The sequence below is a fragment of the Aquarana catesbeiana genome, linkage group LG04 (assembly GCF_042186555.1).
Source record: "Aquarana catesbeiana isolate 2022-GZ linkage group LG04, ASM4218655v1, whole genome shotgun sequence".
Taxonomy (NCBI): domain Eukaryota; kingdom Metazoa; phylum Chordata; class Amphibia; order Anura; family Ranidae; genus Aquarana; species Aquarana catesbeiana.
This window is the reverse complement of record NC_133327.1, coordinates 271,591,832-271,610,774: the sequence shown is the minus strand read 5'-3', so window position 1 is coordinate 271,610,774 and position 18,943 is coordinate 271,591,832. Positions and strand designations below refer to the sequence as shown.

Below are 18,943 nucleotides of genomic sequence, written 5' to 3'. Positions count from 1 at the left end.
CTGCGTCTCCCTCCTAAATGCACAATTAACCATGGATCACTTGGATCATTATCTCAGTTTCTGGACTATGAACAGGCTGTCCTGGTCACCCAGAGGACACCAAGAATGTTGGTCTCCTTGCCCGAGCAGCAAGTGTCAGCTGAAGCTCATGAGGACAATGACCTTTTGCCCTCTACAGAAGACGAATACAACTCTTCTCCTTGGGCTATCGGCTTCCTCTTTACCCAGGAATTAGTTGGGTTGCCGTACCAGGGCACGGAAAACTTTCAGACAACAAAATGAGTACATTGAGGCAGAGTTCCATCACCCATACAAGTTCCACAACACGGGGCGACCTATTTACACAGGTCGTGTTGAGCTAGTTGAGCCCGGCAGATATTTTCTGGTAATTCACAGAATCTGAGGTACTCACCTTGTTACAGGAGAAGTGGTGTCACACCCGGACTGTTATGTTTAACAGACTGTCAGACATTTTGTTTATAGATGTTGAGCACTGTTCACCTGCTAAAAGTTCAGTTGTTTTATTGTTATTACGAATGGAGATATAAAGTGTGGCGCTGAGAAAAAGACAAAGCAAAAATATGTGTGAAAGAAAATGGATTAGTGTAATAAACAGGACTGGTATCTCTCTAGTAAGAGCTAAGGGGAAAAATGTGTTTTACAAATGTAAAAAAATGTAGATGATTGTGTCATGCAAATGGAAGTCGCACCCAACAGAGAATATAGTGTCACAAATGTTGATAATATATGGCAAGTAACAGTGCAAAACAATGTGAGTGCAAAGAGCTCCAAGGCAAACAAAATGAAGTGACTAGTAATTAAACATACAAATAAGCGACCCAGAGATCGATCTTATGTGAATAGCAATGTGGTAATGACTAAAAAGTCAAACAATAAATACAAGTCCCAGGAGTAGTGTTGATAGGAGGGGTGTATTGAAGGAGGTAACTTCAGCAAAAGTTCAAAACAGTCTCTGGGGTGAAAACTTCGGTGGTAGATAAACACCCAAGAGTGCCTTCACCTTCGGAAGGGAGAAAAAAAGAGAAAGAGGTACCCTTACCAGGAGCGTTGGACCCAACTCACCATACGGTTGTGGTCAATAAGGCATAGAAATGGAGACCTGGAGCCAAACTTCGGAGATGGAATTCACAATGACCTCTCTGGTAGGCAGGTGAGCATCAAGAATGACGATCAAGGAGACGAGTGGAAGTCCGCAACACCAATCCCGAACCAACCGACCGGAAGCCTCTCCTCCAGCTCAGATATGTGGTATTACAAACCTGCTCAGGATAAGTGCAGAGACTTCATATGCTGGGGTGAATCCTCCTGGATTGGGCTTCCCGTGTTTGTTCTTTTATGCCCAAATGGCATCCCTACTCATTGTGCCTTTGTAAATACTCGTTGGGTAGGTATTGAGGTCCCCCTTCTCCTTGGGCTCCCAGCTTCCTCTTTACTCAGGAATTCGTTGGGTTGCCGTACCAGGGCACGGAAAACTTTCAGACAACAAAATAAGTACATTGAGGCAGAGTTCCATCACCGATACAAGTTCCACAACAGGGGGCGACCTATTTACACAGGTCGTGTTGAGCTAGTTGAGCCCGGCAGATAATTTCTGGTAATTCACAGAATCTGAGGTACTCACCTTGTTACGGGAGAAGTGGTGTCACACCCGGACTGTTATGTTTAACAGACTGTCAGACATTTTGTTTATTGATGTTGAGCACTGTTCACCTGCTAAAAGTTCAGTTGTTTTATTGTTATTGCCTTGTTTACATCTTGTGGCGCCCTGAATTGTAAAATGTTGGGGTGTGTTACACAGCCAGGAAGGCTTGTGTTTTAGGGGGGTGTTGTGTAGGCGGGTAGTGGTTACTGCGGCCCCAGCGGGAAGTTAGGGATTAACTGTAATTCCTAGATTTTCCTTAGTGGGCTTGCTGAGTCTGACCCCTGTCCTGTGTGATTAAAAAAAAGAATGGGTGTCTGGACCTAATGAGACAGATGGTATGGAATGAAGAAAGGGGAAAGAGGAGTTTGGTTTAGGCCTGGTCCTCTTTGCCAGCCCCACCTGATGCCTTTAGAGTCTAAATGGCCAATTTCATGCCAAAGTCAGAGCTAGTTTCCAGACATGGACTCAACCAGTATTGGACTTTTACTTGAACATATATGCTGGGGCAGCCACAAGCCTGAAGTTAGGGACTAGGGATGTTAGGAAATTTTGACACTTTACCTTGGACTGTTGATTGTCTCTGTCATTAATTTATTCTTCAAGTAAGATGTTTGAAACTTTGCCTGGTCTGAAGTTAGTAAAAGGGTGCAATGTAAGTAACCGGCACACATACCCCGTGGTAATGCTTATTACACCAAGAGAGTTTGTTGATGTTTAGTCATCTGTCCGGGTCGTGGGCGTGGCTCAAGTAAAGGTACCCCAGGTGTAAAGCTAGTGACCCTAAGTGAGTGTGGCTCAAGTAAAGGTACCCCGGGTGTAAGGCAGTGACCCTAAGTGAGTGTGGCTCAAGTAAAGGTACCCCAGGTGTAATGCAGTGACCCTAAGTGAGCGTGGCTCAAGTAAAGATATCCGAGGTGTAAGGCAGTGACCCTAAGTGAGCATGGCTCAAATAAAGATATCCCAGGTGTAAAGTAGTGACCCTAAGTGAGCGTGGCTCAAGTAAAGATATCCCAGGTGTAAGGCAGTGACCCTAAGTGAGCATGGCTCAAGTAAAGATACCCCAGGTGTAAAGTAGTGACCCTAAGTGAGCGTGGCTCAAGTAAAGATATCCCAGGTGTAAAGTAGTGACCCTAAGTGAGCGTGGCTCAAGTAAAGATATCCCAGGTGTAAGGCTGTGACCCTAAGTGAGCGTGGCTCAAGTAAAGATATCCCAGGTGTAAGGCAGTGACCCTAAGTGAGCGTGGCTCAAGTAAAGATATCCCAGGTGTAAGGCAGTGACCCTAAGTGAGCGTGGCTCAAGTAAAGATATCCCAGGTGTAAAGTAGTGACCCTAAGTGAGCGTGGCTCAAGTAAAGATATCCCAGGTGTAAGGCAGTGACCCTAAGTGAGTGTGGCTCAAGTAAAGATATCCCATGTGTAAGGCAGTGACCCTAAGTGAGCGTGGCTCAAGTAAAGATATCCCAGGTGTAAAGTAGTGACCCTAAGTGAGCGTGGCTCAAGTAAAGATATCCCAGGTTTAAGGCAGTGACCCTAAGTGAGCGTGGCTCAAGTAAAGATATCCCAGGTGTAAAGCAGTGACCCTAAGTGAGCGTGGGTCAAGTAAAGATATCCCAGGTGTAAAGTAGTGACCCTAAGTGAGCGTGGCTCAAGTAAAGATATCCCAGGTGTAAAGTAGTGACCCTAAGTGAGCGTGGCTCAAGTAAAGATATCCCAGGTGTAAAGTAGTGACCCTAAGTGAGCGTGGGTCAAGTAAAGATATCCCAGGTGTAAAGTAGTGACCCTAAGTGAGCGTGGCTCAAGTAAAGATATCCCAGGTGTAAAGTAGTGACCCTAAGTGAGCGTGGCTCAAGTAAAGATATCCCAGGTGTAAGGCAGTGACCCTAAGTGAGCGTGACTCAAGTAAAGATATCCCAGGTGTAAAGTAGTGACCCTAAGTGAGCGTGGCTCAAGTAAAGATATCCCAGGTGTAAGGTAGTGACCCTAAGTGAGCGTGGCTCAAGTAAAGATATCCCAGGTGTAAGGCAGTGACCCTAAGTGAGCGTGGCTCAAGTGAAGATATCCCAGGTGTAAGGCAGTGACCCTAAGTGAGCGTGGCTCAAGTGAAGATATCCCAGGTGTAAGGCAGTGACCCTAAGTGAGCGTGGCTCAAGTAAAGATATCCCAGGTGTAAAGTAGTGACCCTAAGTGAGCGTGGCTCAAGTAAAGGTACCCCAGGTGTAAGACAGTGGAAAAAACGGTATACCAAAAAGGAGGTAGGTATAGAATAGTGCCACAAAATAGAGCCTCTGAGATATAGTATCTGAAATGATACATTTCAGATATCAAAATTGAAAATGTATTGCAAAAGATAAATATATAATTAGGTAGTGACCCTAAGTGAGTGTGGCTCAAGTAAAGGTACCCCAGGTGTAAGGTAGTGACCCTAACCAACATGCCTAATGTAGTTCAGAAGAACCCACCCTGGGGCAGGCCTTTCTTGACGCCCAACGAGGAGGGAAACATGGAGAACATGATGACCTCCCCATCACGCTGCCCTTCTACGACACTTGAACCACTTTTGGTAGGTCCTGACAACTGCAGACTGGAAACATCTCACAAGAGCTGCAGTTTTGGGATTCCTCTGACCCAATCCTTTCTAGCCATTGCAATTCGGCCCTTGTCAAAGTCACTCAAATCCTTTCCTGTACCCATATTTTCTGCTTTCAACACATCAACTTCAGTGACAACCTGTTCACTTGCTGCCTAATCTGTCTTACTTTCAGATGCCATAGTAAGGAGATAATCAACGTTCTTCACTTTAGTTATCAGTGGTGATAATGTTATGGCTGGTCGGTGTATTTGTACACAGATAAAGGGTTCCGTACACGTCACTCTCTGTGTACATAAGGACAGGTAAAAGGAAGAATCTCATACATTGTACACAGAGATAACAGGCGCCGTACTTGTCACACAGCCCCAGCGTCAAGGTTACAGATGGACCTGATCTACAGCCTAATGGGTGTGGCCATTCGTGGGTGTGTCAGGCTATATCCAATAGGATGCGACGGGCGGTAGATTCTGAGCTGGGATTGTAGGCTCTTCCCGCCCAGCAGCATTCTTATTGGACGTTTCTCCAGCTGAATAATCGGGTTGGGATAGTGCGGCCGGTGATGTGTGAGCGGCGCATCGTGTGGGAATGGCCCGGGACAGCACGGAGAGCCGCTTCCTGGAGGTGCTGAACCGCTTCGGAGGACCGCAACGTGTCCAGCTAGTCGGAGAACTATGGGACCGGGCGGAGAGCCGGGCTCTGCTGGAAGCATTCCTCAGGGAGATATTCCCGGCTGAGCTTCCTCCTGGGGCGGACATACCGGGGAGTAAAGCGGCTCAGCGCGGCGGTGAGAAGGGACCCCGGTGTGAGGGGAGCCCGGAGAACGGCGGGAATGGACCCCGGTGTGAGGGGAGCCCGGAGAGGGGACACCGGTGTGAGGAGAACCTGCAGCGCGAAGCCCAGGAACACGAACCCCAGCCTGCGGTACCCACACGCCCCGCCCCTCAGCCTAAACCAGAGCGGACTTTACGTTTCGGATTGGTGTTCTTCCTATGCCGGGCGGAGTCTTTGGGACTGAGAGGAGCGAGCCGTCAGCTGCGGGAGATCCTACGGGACGTCCGGGAGCGCATGCCGGCAGGTGGCGCTGTTATCGGAGTGATCATGAAGGCGAGGAGCGAGGTCAATGGGCAGGAGGTGGGGGTGCTATGTGAGGACAGCGGTGGGGGCTCTGAGGTCTCCGCTCTCCTGGCCATCCTGCAGGCCGTGTTCCCTGAGAAGAGTCGGGGGAAGCTGTGCTCAGAGGTCCGAACCTGTGTCCTCCTCCCCGGACAGGAGGAGTCCAGGAGAGAGATCCAGAGACTAGCCTGCGAGGCGCTCACAGCGGCAGGTGATTGGTCCCTCAGATCACATGGGCTGTCACTTAGTATGGTCATGTGCTATAGTTGTATAAACTACACCATATAGTTGCTAACATTGTAAAAAGATTTATAGGGACACTTTGTCGGTAGGCAGAGGCTTGTCATAATTAGGGGATGGGGCATTCATTTTTAGATGTGGTGTAGCGTGGAAAGGGAAATGCGGCACGCAAAGCGTGCCACTGTGAAAATGAGCTTGGCTTAAACTAAATGCTGGGTGTGGTTTGAGTCTGAGCTGAGGAAGAAAGAAATGGGGAGAGAAGGAAAATGAGGGATAGAGGGACATCAGGCCCAGATCCAACACCGCATTAGAAATGTATGTTTACCAATCAGCAGATAAAGATACTCCAAACACCTGGTGATAGCACGTCAGTCATCCTGGTACCATGGATGTTATGGTGTCATGATGATTGAAGCACATTTCTATTATTACGTTGTAATAAAAAAAATCGTTCAACTCCCCGTAATACAGAATCAGTGGGAAACCTGAGGGTGTCACTTGCCATGTCGCCTGCCATCAGGCGCCCCCAGCAGAGTCCCTCCTTGCATCAGGCGCCCCCAGCAGAGTCCCTCCTTGCATCAGGCGCCCCCAGAAGATCAGCTAGTGGAGGCAGAAGGGAAAAACTGAGAGGCGGAGCCTGAGTTCCGCCCTTTTTTCTCTTCCCCATTATAGCTGGTCTTCTGTAAAATGGCAGCCGGTGGAGTCAATTCAGTGCTGACCGCGGACCTCTAGTGACCAAAAAAACAAAAACAAATCAGGAAATCTGGAATTTTCTGGGAAACGGTAAGACAGGGACAAAGGTCTAAGTCCTGGGAAATTCGAGGCAGTTGGCATCTATGACAAGGGGTGCCCAACGTGTGGCCTGTGACCTCCTGCTCTGGGATGGTGGGTTGGCAAGCCCAGAACGCAAAATGATGTAGGCATAGAACACCCCTCTTAACCTCCTGGAGGATTAACCCCCCCCCCCTTCATGAGCAGGCCTTTTTTTGCGCTACTTTAACTGACAATTGCGTGGTTATGCAATGCTGTACCCAAATAAAAATTTGTGGGGTTTTTTTTGTGGTATTTGATCACCTTTTGTGGTTTTTATTTTATTTTATTTTATTTTTTATTTTTTTTGCGCTATAAACAAAAAATAATTAAAAAAAAAAAAAAAAAAAAGAGAAAAATTACTTTCTACTATAAAACATATCCAATAAAAATTTCATTAATTTAGGCCAATGTGTATTCTGCTACATATTTTTGGTAAAAAAAATCACAATAAGCGTATATTGATTGGTTTGCACAAAAGTTATAGCGTCTAAAATTATGGTATTTATTTTTGCTAGTAATGGTGGCAATCGGCAACTTATAGCGGGACTGCGATATTGCGGCAGACAAATCGGACACTGACACTTTTTGGGGATCAATGACACTAATACAGTGATCAGTGCTAAAAATATGCACTGTCACTGTACAAATGACACTGGCTGGGAAGGGGTTAACATCAGGGGCGATCAAAGGGTTAACTGTGTGCCTAGCCTGTGATTCAATGTAGCGGGGGAGGTGCTTTTACTAGTGGAAGGCATTGATCAGTGTTCCTGCTTAGCAGCGACAGGATCCATGCCTTCTGTACTGACAGAACGGCAATCTGCCTTGTTTATATAGACAGACTAGTGTTCTGCCTGTGTGCCGGCGGACATCAAGTATGCCGTACCCGCATATCAGCTCCCGCTTTTTATAATAACAGTGGGAGTGGGCCACACGCGGCGCACACCCCAGACCCGGAAGTGTCAGATCATGTACTAGGTACGTGATTTGGCACAGAGTACATGTACAGTGAGCGGTCCGCAATCGCTCCCCCCCCCCCCCCCCCCCCTCCTGACACCTATGCTAACTGACCTGTGTTAGAAAGATGGGGAGAGGAGGGGGCTCTGATAGCAGATGGGCCATAGGAGCCTATGGGTAATATCGTTGCCTCCAGGCTTTAGCAGCCATTATTGGTGGGATTAGGCTACAGGCTGACACAGGGGAGATCATGTGACCAGAGAGGCCTTTAAAATAGGTAAGTATACAGAACTTTCTTATAGGGTGCCTGTTTAAGGTGGTTATATGGAAGCTGGAATTCCACTTTTAATGTCACTTTTGTTTGGCTAAGTATGTAGGCAGCAGTTAGTGTTTTCATTCTAAAATCGCTATACTGATCCACTCAGTGGAAAGAAGTATTCATATCATCCACCCTGCCTGTAAACTTGTAACTTGGCATATTGAATTCAGTAGATCATCATGCTGGCTGCATATTGCAATCTTAATTTAGCTTACTAATATCCAGTCAGGTAAAGCTGGCCATGTACAGTAAGATTTCTCTTCTCTTCTGGCCCTGCAGGAGAGAAATCGCTCAATTTCCCCCATCCACATTAAACATCATGGATGGAGAAATCTGCAGTGTCTGCTCCTGCAGCTGTCAGAATCTCAAATGATGCTTGCATCTGTTTGGAGATTGGAGTGAAAATGAATGGACTGCCAGCTGTTGCTCCCGATTCATACAATCATTTCCCCTTCAAAGATTCCTATGATTCCCCTCCTTCCTACATTGTAGGAAGTAGAGGTGGTAACAATGTGAACAGTAGCATGTGATTTGGTTATTACAGAGATCACATGCTGCAGAGCCTCCAGGATTAGCTTGTGACACTGCATCTGAGAACCAGGCTTAGTTCACAGCCATTGATGGGCACAACAGCCACCTGGGGACTGCTTCTACAGCAGTGTTTATAACTAGTGGTGGGTAAATACCAGTCCCCCCTTGGTGGAAAGGCATTTACTTTTTTCATTGTGGTCTGTGCCCCTTTATGTAGGTTTTCCCTCACCTGTATCCTTGTGACAGCTGGGCTACTAGACTATAAAGGAGGGGACTTCTTTGTCAGCATATATCCCTTCATGTAAGCGACTGTCAGGATGCAAAATCCTTGAAGAGTAGGGGGGGAGACTATTCTTCCATTCACTTTGTTTATGTGGCTGAAGAAATCCTATCCCCTTTTTTTTTTTTTTTTTTTTTTTTTTTTTATGTATGGCCAGCTTTAACCACTTTTTTTTTTTTTTTGTTTTTTTTTTTTGTTTTAGGTTTTTGTTGCCATCTGTGTCCCCATTTGGTAGTATTAACCAAACTTCCTTTCCTGGTGATGGGTGGTTCTCTAAAAAGGAAGTGAGGTGTATGTATAAGAATACAAAAAGTATGGCGTCTTCCATTGCTGATGTGTCCTGTTAGTTCCCCAGCTGTAATACTTTTTCTTTTCCTTCTTCAATCGTTAAAGTGGATGTAAACTCTCACATATACCCAGTGAAGTGAATAGCCTCAGATGATACACAGAGATGAAACCAATCTCCCTACACAAGTTTTACATGTATATCTGCTGTCTTCAGCTTGCTATATTCTTTAGAAAGTAAACATCATGATAAAAATTTTCTCTTCCTGTTCCGCCACTGGGTGTGGATTCTTGGCATGCACTGTGTGACAGCTGATTGGATGAAAAGGCACACACCACCCCCACTCCACATAGGCGAAGGAAGGAATGAATGTGCTGTGAATAGACCAGCTCCCTCCAAATATATTTATAGTAGCCATCCCAACACAAATTTCAGGCTGGTTTTATCTTGGTTGTTTGAGTACTTGTCAGATGATATCATGCTGATAACAGAAGAACGGAACAGCAGAAAGACACGAGACATGGTGCTTTGAAGAGCAATAAAACACTGCAGATATGTGCCCAGCTCAAATTTCATGAATCGGGTTTACATCCACATTAATGAGTCTCTGAAAAAAACATTCTTCTCTGGGTGATGAATGTGCATTGCAAGGACTTTAACAAACTTTGTTGCAGATTCTTACCTATTGGTATTCTGAAATAAATAGCTGTGTGTCTGTGTCCATGTGGAGCATGAAATCTGTATGGGGGTGGTTTTATAAATGTCAATCAGCTGCTGAACCTGCAGGTCTCTGAGGAAAATTGCAGGGTCTGCATCCCTTCAGACATGATTTCTTTGGGTGTATCTCACTAAAGATGACTTTTGTTGCAGGGGATGCCAAAAATCGGACTTGACCCCTTTCACACTGACGCAGTTTTAGGGGCGCTTAATGCCACTAAAAAGTGCCTGAAAACTGCCTCCCATTCTCTGCAGTGTGTGCGTTTTCACACTGGGGCGGTACGCTTGGGGAACGTTAGGAAAAGTCCTGCAAGCAGCATCTTTGGGGCGGCTTGGGAGCGCTGTATTTAGCACTCTCAAAACGCCCCTGCCGATTGCACTGAATGAGCAGCGCCTTCAAAACGCCTAAAAAGGGGCGGTTTAGCGATAACGGCGCGGCGCTGTAGTGTGAAAGCCCTCTTAGTGCAGACTTGTGGGAAAATCAGTGAGCCAGCCACACAAGCAGGAAATGACATTTTAAGGGGGTGTTCTGTATACCATCTGTACAGAACACCTCCAGGTAGCCATATTGCATTGAATTTTACAGAAAATTGCAGAGCTGCAGATTGACAAGGAAAGTTTTTTTTGTTCAATTACAATATGGCTTGAGTCTAAATACTTCTCTCATGACAAACAAACTTTAACTAAGCTAATTATGTATTCTGTGTCCAGGCAACTATTGCCACACGATTCTTGATTGTGAATTCACAAGATTATGACCTGTGGCATGCTAATATTTGACAGGACTGGATCTCCAAGTAACATTATTATTTCATTATATATTATATAATATAATTTTTTTTTTTTTTTTTTTTTTAGATGAGCTGAGAAAAGTAAAGCCCAAAATGAAGTCCCAATGTTTCTCATGGAGGAGGAGGAGATTGAAGGACTGTGTGGAGAAGGGTAAATATTCTGATTCTTTAGAAATGTATTTATTACAGGTATTTGTATCGCTCCATCAATTTATATAGCACTTTACATATATATTGCACATTCATATCAGTCCCTGCCCTCAAGGAGCCTACAATCTAATTCTGTTTCTTTTTTTTTTTTTTTTATTCGGTTTAGCTTAGTGGCTTAATTACAGTGTAGAACAATCATCTGGAAAATCTCCAGCATAACATATTATTATTATTATTATTATTATTATTATTATTATTATATATTTTTTTTTTTTTTTTTTTTTTTTTTTTTTTCTGACTTGTGATAGCCTAAAGTTAATCAATGTGATCATACCTTTTTAAAGCATGAAGTAAACAAATCTACTTGGGCTGTATGAGAAGAGGATAGATGTAAGAAGGTATACACGGTCTGACTGCACCAAAAAAAAAAAAGTCAAATTATTTACCACTTTCCCGCCTGGCCTATAGCGAATTGACGGCTGGGCAGTGGCTTTACAGTTCTGACTGGACATCATATGACATTCTTCGATCGGTGGTGCAGTGTGTCTCTCGGACACCGCATCTCCGATCACAGTAAAGAGCCTATGATGTAGGCTCTTTGCCACGTGATCAGCTGTGTACATTCACAGCTGATCAGTGTAAATAGGAAATGCCGGTTATTGACATTCTTCTCCTCACACTGACAGCACGAGAGGAGAGCCAATGAGCGGCTTTTCTCAGTAGGGACATCTGCACTTTTAATCAGTGCCCTGATTCTTAGTGCAGCCCGACCAGTCATGCCTGTCAGTCAAGTCAGTGTCAGCTGGGACACAGCCACTGCTTCCACTTTGACATCCGTGTAGGTGTGTGCCCCGAACTTGAACAGCGTGCATTTGGGGTGACAATGAGGGACTTGGATAGTTAGAGTTGGATTAGAGAATCTCACTGGAAATTTAGTGACAAGTGGGGGGAAAAAAAAGAAGCAGGAGATTAAGGTGAAAGTGGAGATAAATGTGCAAAACAAAAAATTTCTAAAATACAGACAAAAAGACAGAGGAGATGTTGATGTGAAACAGGATAAAGAATGTTTAAATTAGGTAAAACAATAATCCTCTGTGTAGATGTTTGGCTGATGGGAGTGAAATCTGACCCACCAGCGATGCCTACAGCAATAAAAGCCATAGCGTGTGATGCCACTACTTTATGGAATTTAGCCCCATTGTTGGCCCTCCATATTACATAGGAGCTGGAGCTTTGTGGGCATGTGACTGCATAGAAGAAGAAAAAAAATTACATTGCAGTTTATGCTAAAATGTATGTGGGGAGATCATTTAAGATAGGATGTTTTGTTTAAGCTGGCCATAGATGGAGAGATTTTCTGGTTCCAGGAAAGAAAATCGCTTGATTCCCACATCAACGCAGTCAGTGTTGATGGAGGAATCCCTCCCATAGAGCTATTGTGTTTGATCACTCAGCTTGGGTTCAACCGGCCTGTCGGATTTTTCATGCACTCAGCCTGCCCATACATGGTTTAAATCTCGGCTGGTCCCAGCTGAAACGACTGAGATTTGAACAGTCTATGACTGGCTTTAGTTTTTAACTACTTCCCACCCGGCCTGTAGCAAAATGACAGCCGGGTCGAACGTTCGTCATTCCAGGTGGATGTCATATGACGTCCTCCTGGGCTGCGATCGGTCACTGGCTGTGTCCGTGCCTGCTGGACACTGCTGATGACAGATCACTGTACAGGCCTGCTGCTAGTACCATGTGATCGCTGTGACCAATCACAGCAAATCACATGACCGTTGTAAACAATGGATGGCTTTCTTTCATTACATCCAGTTGTAGCGGTGATTAGTCAGTGATCACTTGGTAAAAACGGCCAATCACAGCCCGTCTGTACCATGTGATTAGCTGTGGCCAATCGCAGCTAATCACAACAATATGACAACTGTATTGCTCTGGTCACAGTGTGTTAAACAAAAATTGTAGAAAAATGAATAATAAATTTAGAAGAAACATTTTGGTAGGGGGTATTTTTTTTTGTTTGTTTTTTTTTTTGTTTGTTTTTTTTTTTATCCCTCATGGTGTCCCTGATCACCGCCACATAATGGTCTATGATGATGCTGAACTGCATCATTAACAGTATGTTAATAGAAAAAGAAAAATTGTGAGAAACATTTTTTTTAAATGTATTCATTTTCCAAAAAAATCGTGAAAAAATTACCACTTCAAAAAACTTGCCATGCCTCATACCTTACACTGTCTACTTTCCAAAAGGCGGCATTTGGGGGATATTTGTACTGCCCTGGCATTTTTGGGCCTCAAGAAATGAGATGCTGTCGGTACATCAGAATTGATTAGTTTTCAGATATCTACCATAGTTTGGTAGACTATATAACTTTCCTACAGACTAAATATACACTGATTTGGGTTATTTTCACCAAAGAAATGTAGCAGAATACATTTTGGTCCAAATTTTATGAAGAAATATTATTGCAGAATTTAATAACCAAAATGAAGAAAAAGGTGTGGGGAGGGGGGGGTTTCAACTTTTTTTTTTTTTTTTTTGCCACCAAAAGACAGTTCTATATGTGTGGGGAAAAAATTATAAATTCATATGGGTACAGTGTTTCATAACCGTGCAATTGTCATTCAAAGTACAAAAGCGCTGAAAGCTGAAAATTTGTTCTGGGCAGGAAGGGGTGAAAGTGCCCTGTATTGAAGCTGTTAATGCTACTAAAATAACCAAAGGTAATGCTTTTTACCCTCTATTGGTCCTGTTTTATCATTAGTATAAGGGGTGGGAATAAAAGGAAATTCCAGGTTTTGGGTTGTCACCAGAAAGGGAGTAAAGGGAAAATCTTCCAATGGGGATGCTAGTTCTGTTGACAACCAGGGGTTTCCTCTCACTTCCTGTTTTTGGCTATGGGACAAGAAGAGGAGGGAAATCTCCCAAATGAGACACAGATGGCAAAACTGACAGGGGTTTTAACCCTGCCTTACTCTAAAGTAGAATATCCAAAATGGTCGAAACAGTTTTGCCAAAGTGGTGGTAAACCTCAGACATGAAATATGAACAAAGCATATACCTCTTTCATTTGTACTTTGTCTCAATCCAGAGCACTTAAACTGGTTTGTAATCCTGAAAAAAATTATCCTGATCCTTTAAAGCAGGGGTCTCCAAACTGCAGCCCGAGGGCCAGATGTGGCCCTTTGCTAGCCTTTATCCGGCCCTTGGGGCACTATTCCTCCCACTAATATGAGGCACTATTCCTCCCACTGACACCAACAATGGGGCACTATTTCTTTCACTGATACAAATGACAGGATACTATTTCTCCTACTAATAGGGGCACTACTCCTCCTATTGATCACCAATCCTGAGGCCATATTTATTTTCACTGATGTCTGGCCCGGGACATTTTCTGCCCCCGCTGGCCACAATCCGGCCCTCCTAAAGTCTGAAGGACCATAAACTGGCCCTTTGTTTGAAAAGTTTGGAGACCCCTGCTTTAAAGCACGTTCAGCTGCTAGATCGCTCTTACAGGTGATGGTGTGGGAGTTGAATGGCAGTTAAATATGTGGGTGGGACTAATGTGTGCATTTAATTCTGTGCGTGAGCTACCGGGGCGCTTTAAAAAAAATTATTGCTTTATGTTACTTTATTTTCTATCTCTCATCTCTTTCTCTTATCTCTTTCTATCTCTCCCATCTCATCTCTTTCTCTTTCTCTTATCTCTTTCTATCTCTCTCATCTCCTCTCTTTCTCTTATCTCTTTCTATCTCTCTCATCTTTTATAATAGGAATGGTGTGTGACAGGTCCTCTTTATGGAAAGATGCGGGGTCAAAAAGACACATCTCTCCTCCATGCTGGAAAGCATGAGATAATAAAAAAAATTTCATGATCCTATGGTTTCCAGCCGAGATCGCAGCTTTGTTTACAAGCGCAGCCTGGATGTGACATCATAACATCGCGCCCAGGCCTCCGATGGTCATAGAGATGACTCTGATGAAATCTCTGATCGTCATCTGGCAGTCTAGGGATCGGCAACCTGTGGCATGCACCAGCATTTAGCACGTTACCCATGGGGAATCCTGGGCAACCCAACTCCCACACATTAAAGCTGGGTGGTGGCATACAGAGAGAGGTGCAGCTGGTTTTAGCATGACTGGTACCTGCCCACCTCTTATTCCCGTTGGTGACTGTTTCTGCCTCTCACTGCACTCAAGCTCTGTCTAGTCCGATGCCCCAAACTGCTTATTCTCAAAGTGTAATTATTTCCCAGTAATTTTTTCTTCTTCTTTGGTACAGCACTCTTTTAGGCTGAGCCTAAGATATGAAGGTGTGGAAATTGGGATGATCTGAGGTCTGGAAGTGCAGGAATTGTTGTGATCTGAGTTCTGGGGGTTCAAGAAATGGGGCTGATCTGATGCCTGAAGGTGCAGGAATTTGGGTGATCTGAGCCTGAGGGGCGAAGGTGGAGGAATTGAGACTGTCCTGAGGCTTGAAGGAACAGGAATTCAGAGAATAGAGTAGAGGGGCAGCGTTCCATGCACAGAAGGTGACCATGTAGTGGTGACTGGTCCGGTAGGTGGAGGATTCTGCCTCCACGCTTTGATCGTGGGATAATGCCTCCGATGATCTGCACATACAGTGTTGATGTCACGCCAGCTGGAGTGACGTTACGTACTGCGCATGCCCAGATCGTCAGAGCCATTATCTGGCTATCTGCACTATTCAACAGAACACCAGCTGCTTTTTTTTTTTTTTTTTTGACAGCTGTGAGCACGGAACTGATCTGCACTGCACTTACATGAATCGAGGAAATGCTGGATTAAGATTGTGTGGGGAGGTTGAATTCAGATTGTATGTATATATATGTGTGTGTGTGTGTATATGTGTGTGTGTGTGTGTGTGTGTGTGTGTATGTATGTATATATATATATATATATATATATATATATATATATATATATATATATATATATATATATATATATATATATATATATATATATATATATATATATATATATATATAATAAAAAAAATTAACAATTGTGCAGCTCTAGTTCACTGTTGGAGTTTACATACTTTATTGAGAATAATGCTTTACAATTTTGTTTTTATTTTTATTGTAGAGTTCATTCAAGAAGGTACAGCTTTGACTGTGTTGCAGTATCCCAATGGAGATTGTACTGAGACAACTAACGCCTAGTATCACCAGTGATGTCTCTCTGCCTGGAAATAACTTCTAAAGAATTTGGACAGCAACCTAAGACATTCCCAAACTAGGGCCTTGCGTATGAGCACGTTATTACTAAACGTTCTTTCCTCTACAGTTGTCAATTACTACCAACACACACTGGAAAGTGAGTGAATTTGGTGGCCATCTGCTGGGTAATAACTCTTCTTCCTTTTTTTTTTTTTTTAATTTTACTGAGGACTATGAAAGGAGCATTATGTGCACTTCACCGCTCGCTCTGTTGTATCAGGATGGCCTCTATAGTTATGTACGTAGTAAAAGAACATTAAAAAAAAAATCTCTAAGACTCTGAGGATCTTGTGAAGCTGATGAACTATGGTTACATATGTAATGTTAGTTTTGTATAAATCCTGATTTTATGAAGAAAAATATCAATGGCAATTTTTTTTTAATCTCCTAAGGCTCTGAGGATCTTATGAAACTGATGAATTATTGTTGCGTATATTTTTGTACACTAACTCCTGTGTAAACCTTTATTTTATGAAGGAAAAATATCTACCCTGGCTTGGTGTCGGTCTTCCTACTGGGAGTCGGCAGTTATTACCTATGTTGAGGTATGCAGGTGCCCTTTCTATCTGTGATACTAGGGTCAGGTTATACTTAGGGCTGCAACTAACGATTATTGTCATAATCGATTAGTTGGCCGATTATTGTTTCGGTTAATAACCTTACAAAAAAGTGTGGTGTATAATTTAGTTAATATGTAAAGTTTTAAAAAAAGGCAATTTATTCCTAAATATCTCTATGCAGTGGTAAATATAAATGACCAACTTATATGGTTAGGGAGCAAAATATCTAATCCACTCTGAGAATAACGGACAGAAGAGCTATTCTGTACATACTATTAGAGGAGATATACTGTATATACTATTAGAGGAGAGATATACTGTATATACTATTTGAGATATACTATTAGAGGAGAGATATACTGTATGTACTATTTGATGAGATATACTGTATGTACTATTTGATGAGATGTACTGTATATACTATTAGAGGAGAGATATACTGTATGTTCTATTTGATGAGATATACTGTATGTTCTATTTGATGAGATATACTATTAGAGGAGATATACTGTATATACTATTAGAGGGTGAATCTGGTAAATATCATCAGACTCAGATCTATTTTTTATTTAAAAAAACAAGGTCTTCCCCGACAAATGACAAAAAATGTCATTTTAAGAACGTTCATTTGATTTTCTAATCGTTAGTGGGGTCAAATCGAATTGTCAAAGGATCTGCGGGAAAAGGTAGTTGAACTGTATAAAACCGGAAAGGGATATAAAAAGATATCCAAGGAATTGATAATAACAATCAGCAGTGTTCAAACTCTAATCAAGAAGTGGAAAATGAGGGGTTCTGTTGAAACCAAACCATGGTCAGGTAGACCAACTTAATTTATTTACAGTAGAGATTTGCTCTTTTTGTACTATAAAGGGCTCATTTTAGGTTTTATTTTTTTAACCCCATTATGTTACTGGCCGATCGATTATGAAAATAATAATCGATTAATTTCATAATCGATTAGTCGTTTCAGCCCTAGTTATACTACAGGGTTGAAGGCCCATGTCACACTAATGCCCCGTACACACGATCGGATTTTCCGACAACAAATGTTCGATGTGAGCTTGTTGTCGGACAGTCCGACCCGTGTGTATGCTCCATAGAACATTTGTTGTCGGAATTTCCGCCAACAAATATTTGAGAGCAGGTTCTCAAATTTTCTGACAACAAGACTTGTCGGAAATTCCGAGCATGTGTATACAATACCGACGCACAAAAGGCCACGCATGCTCAGAATCAAGCAGAAGAGCTGCACTGGCTATTGAACTTCATTTTTCTCGGCTCGTCGTACGCGTTGTACGTCACCGCGTTCTTGACATTTGGAATCTCTGACATTTGTGCGACCGTGTGTATGCAAGACAAGTTTGAGCCAACATCCTTCGGAAAAAAAATCCACGGTTTTGTTGTCGGAATTGTGTGTACATAGCATTACAATTTTCTCCTGAGATGTCTCCAGCAACAGGATCACTAGCCTGTACTGGTGAACCACTTGTCTGCTTGTATGTATTGCTCCCTCTGTGCAGCAAGTCACCAGCAAGAGCAGCACCCGGCATAACCAGCCAGCAAGGGAATGATGCATGCAAGCAGGTGTGTGTTTCACTGCTCTGCTGTGTCCTTCATAGCAACAATGGCTTGCCAGTGGCAGGATAGCAAATGTGACATTGAATACCTTGTTTAACTAGCCCCTAACAGATGCATTAGTTACAGTCTGTCACTGTTTTGTATAAACCCACCTTGGTGTGGCTTTAAAAAAAAAAAAAAAACACACTTGTATAATTTTAACTGTAATGATGAACTTAATTCTGTGTGTATGTGTATATATAGCACAGCGCTGCAAGTCTGTGCCTTTCCTCCCTCCAATCAGCTGTCTCAGTTTATGGCAAAGCCATTTATAGGCTTTAGGAAGGAGGCAAGGCCTCAGTTATTCACAGTGCCTTGGAACTAAAGTACAACACTTGCATGGAAGGTTTCTCTTCTCCCTCAATTTCTCTACATCAATCAGCTTATGTGACCCCAGTGCTAAGGAAGAGAGGCACAGGAGGGTCAAACAAGGATGCTGTGAAGGCAACAGACATCCTCTTTATCAACTAATTATTCCATTTGTTGTTAGGATGCCAGTGTCTAGAAAGTCATAATGGTGCATCATGAAAACCTGTGGCTTGTATAAAAAAAAAATGTATTAAATTTTTTTTTTTTTTTTTTAATCAATTTTTAGGCCTTTTGCTAAGGCACCCTGGTTGAAAAGGGCTGCTCTAGATAAAGGTGCGATGAAGACACCTTTTGGACAGCAGCAATGTCAGTCTGTGCGGAGGGTAGTATTGGATGTATTAGTGGATTTAAATACACTAAACACATTTGAAGCCAAACTCCAGCTAACATTCTTTAGGCAGCTAGATTGATAGTCTTGTTCTTTTTGGGATACAGGTTTTACCTAAATTAAATAAAAGCTGACCATTCTAAACACCCATCAGTGGTAAATGGTTTGTCTAAACCCTCTAACTACATCTGCAGCACAGCTTGTTCTGTTAAATAACAAACTTACTGGCTTGATCACTAGGTGAAAAAATAAAGAAAGCCTAAAAAAAAAAAACTAATGCTGCAGTGGTTCTTCTAGTTTCCTGTTTCTATTCACATGTGTTGCTTGGCCTCTGTGCTCAACTATGGGCATTGCCTGCTA

General features: G+C 43.0%; 1 protein-coding gene across 1 annotated transcript; it reads left to right on the top strand.

The window, feature by feature from the left end:
- The first annotated feature begins 4,736 nt into the window (after positions 1 to 4,736).
- LG04H2orf72 (linkage group 04 C2orf72 homolog) lies at positions 4,737 to 18,731 on the top strand. Its single transcript, XM_073626544.1, has 3 exons — positions 4,737 to 5,577; positions 10,365 to 10,448; positions 15,573 to 18,731. Exons 1-3 carry the CDS (start codon positions 4,839 to 4,841, stop codon positions 15,647 to 15,649), a joined length of 900 nt encoding a protein of 299 aa, XP_073482645.1. The 5' UTR covers positions 4,737 to 4,838; the 3' UTR covers positions 15,650 to 18,731.
- The last annotated feature ends 212 nt before the right edge of the window (positions 18,732 to 18,943 follow it).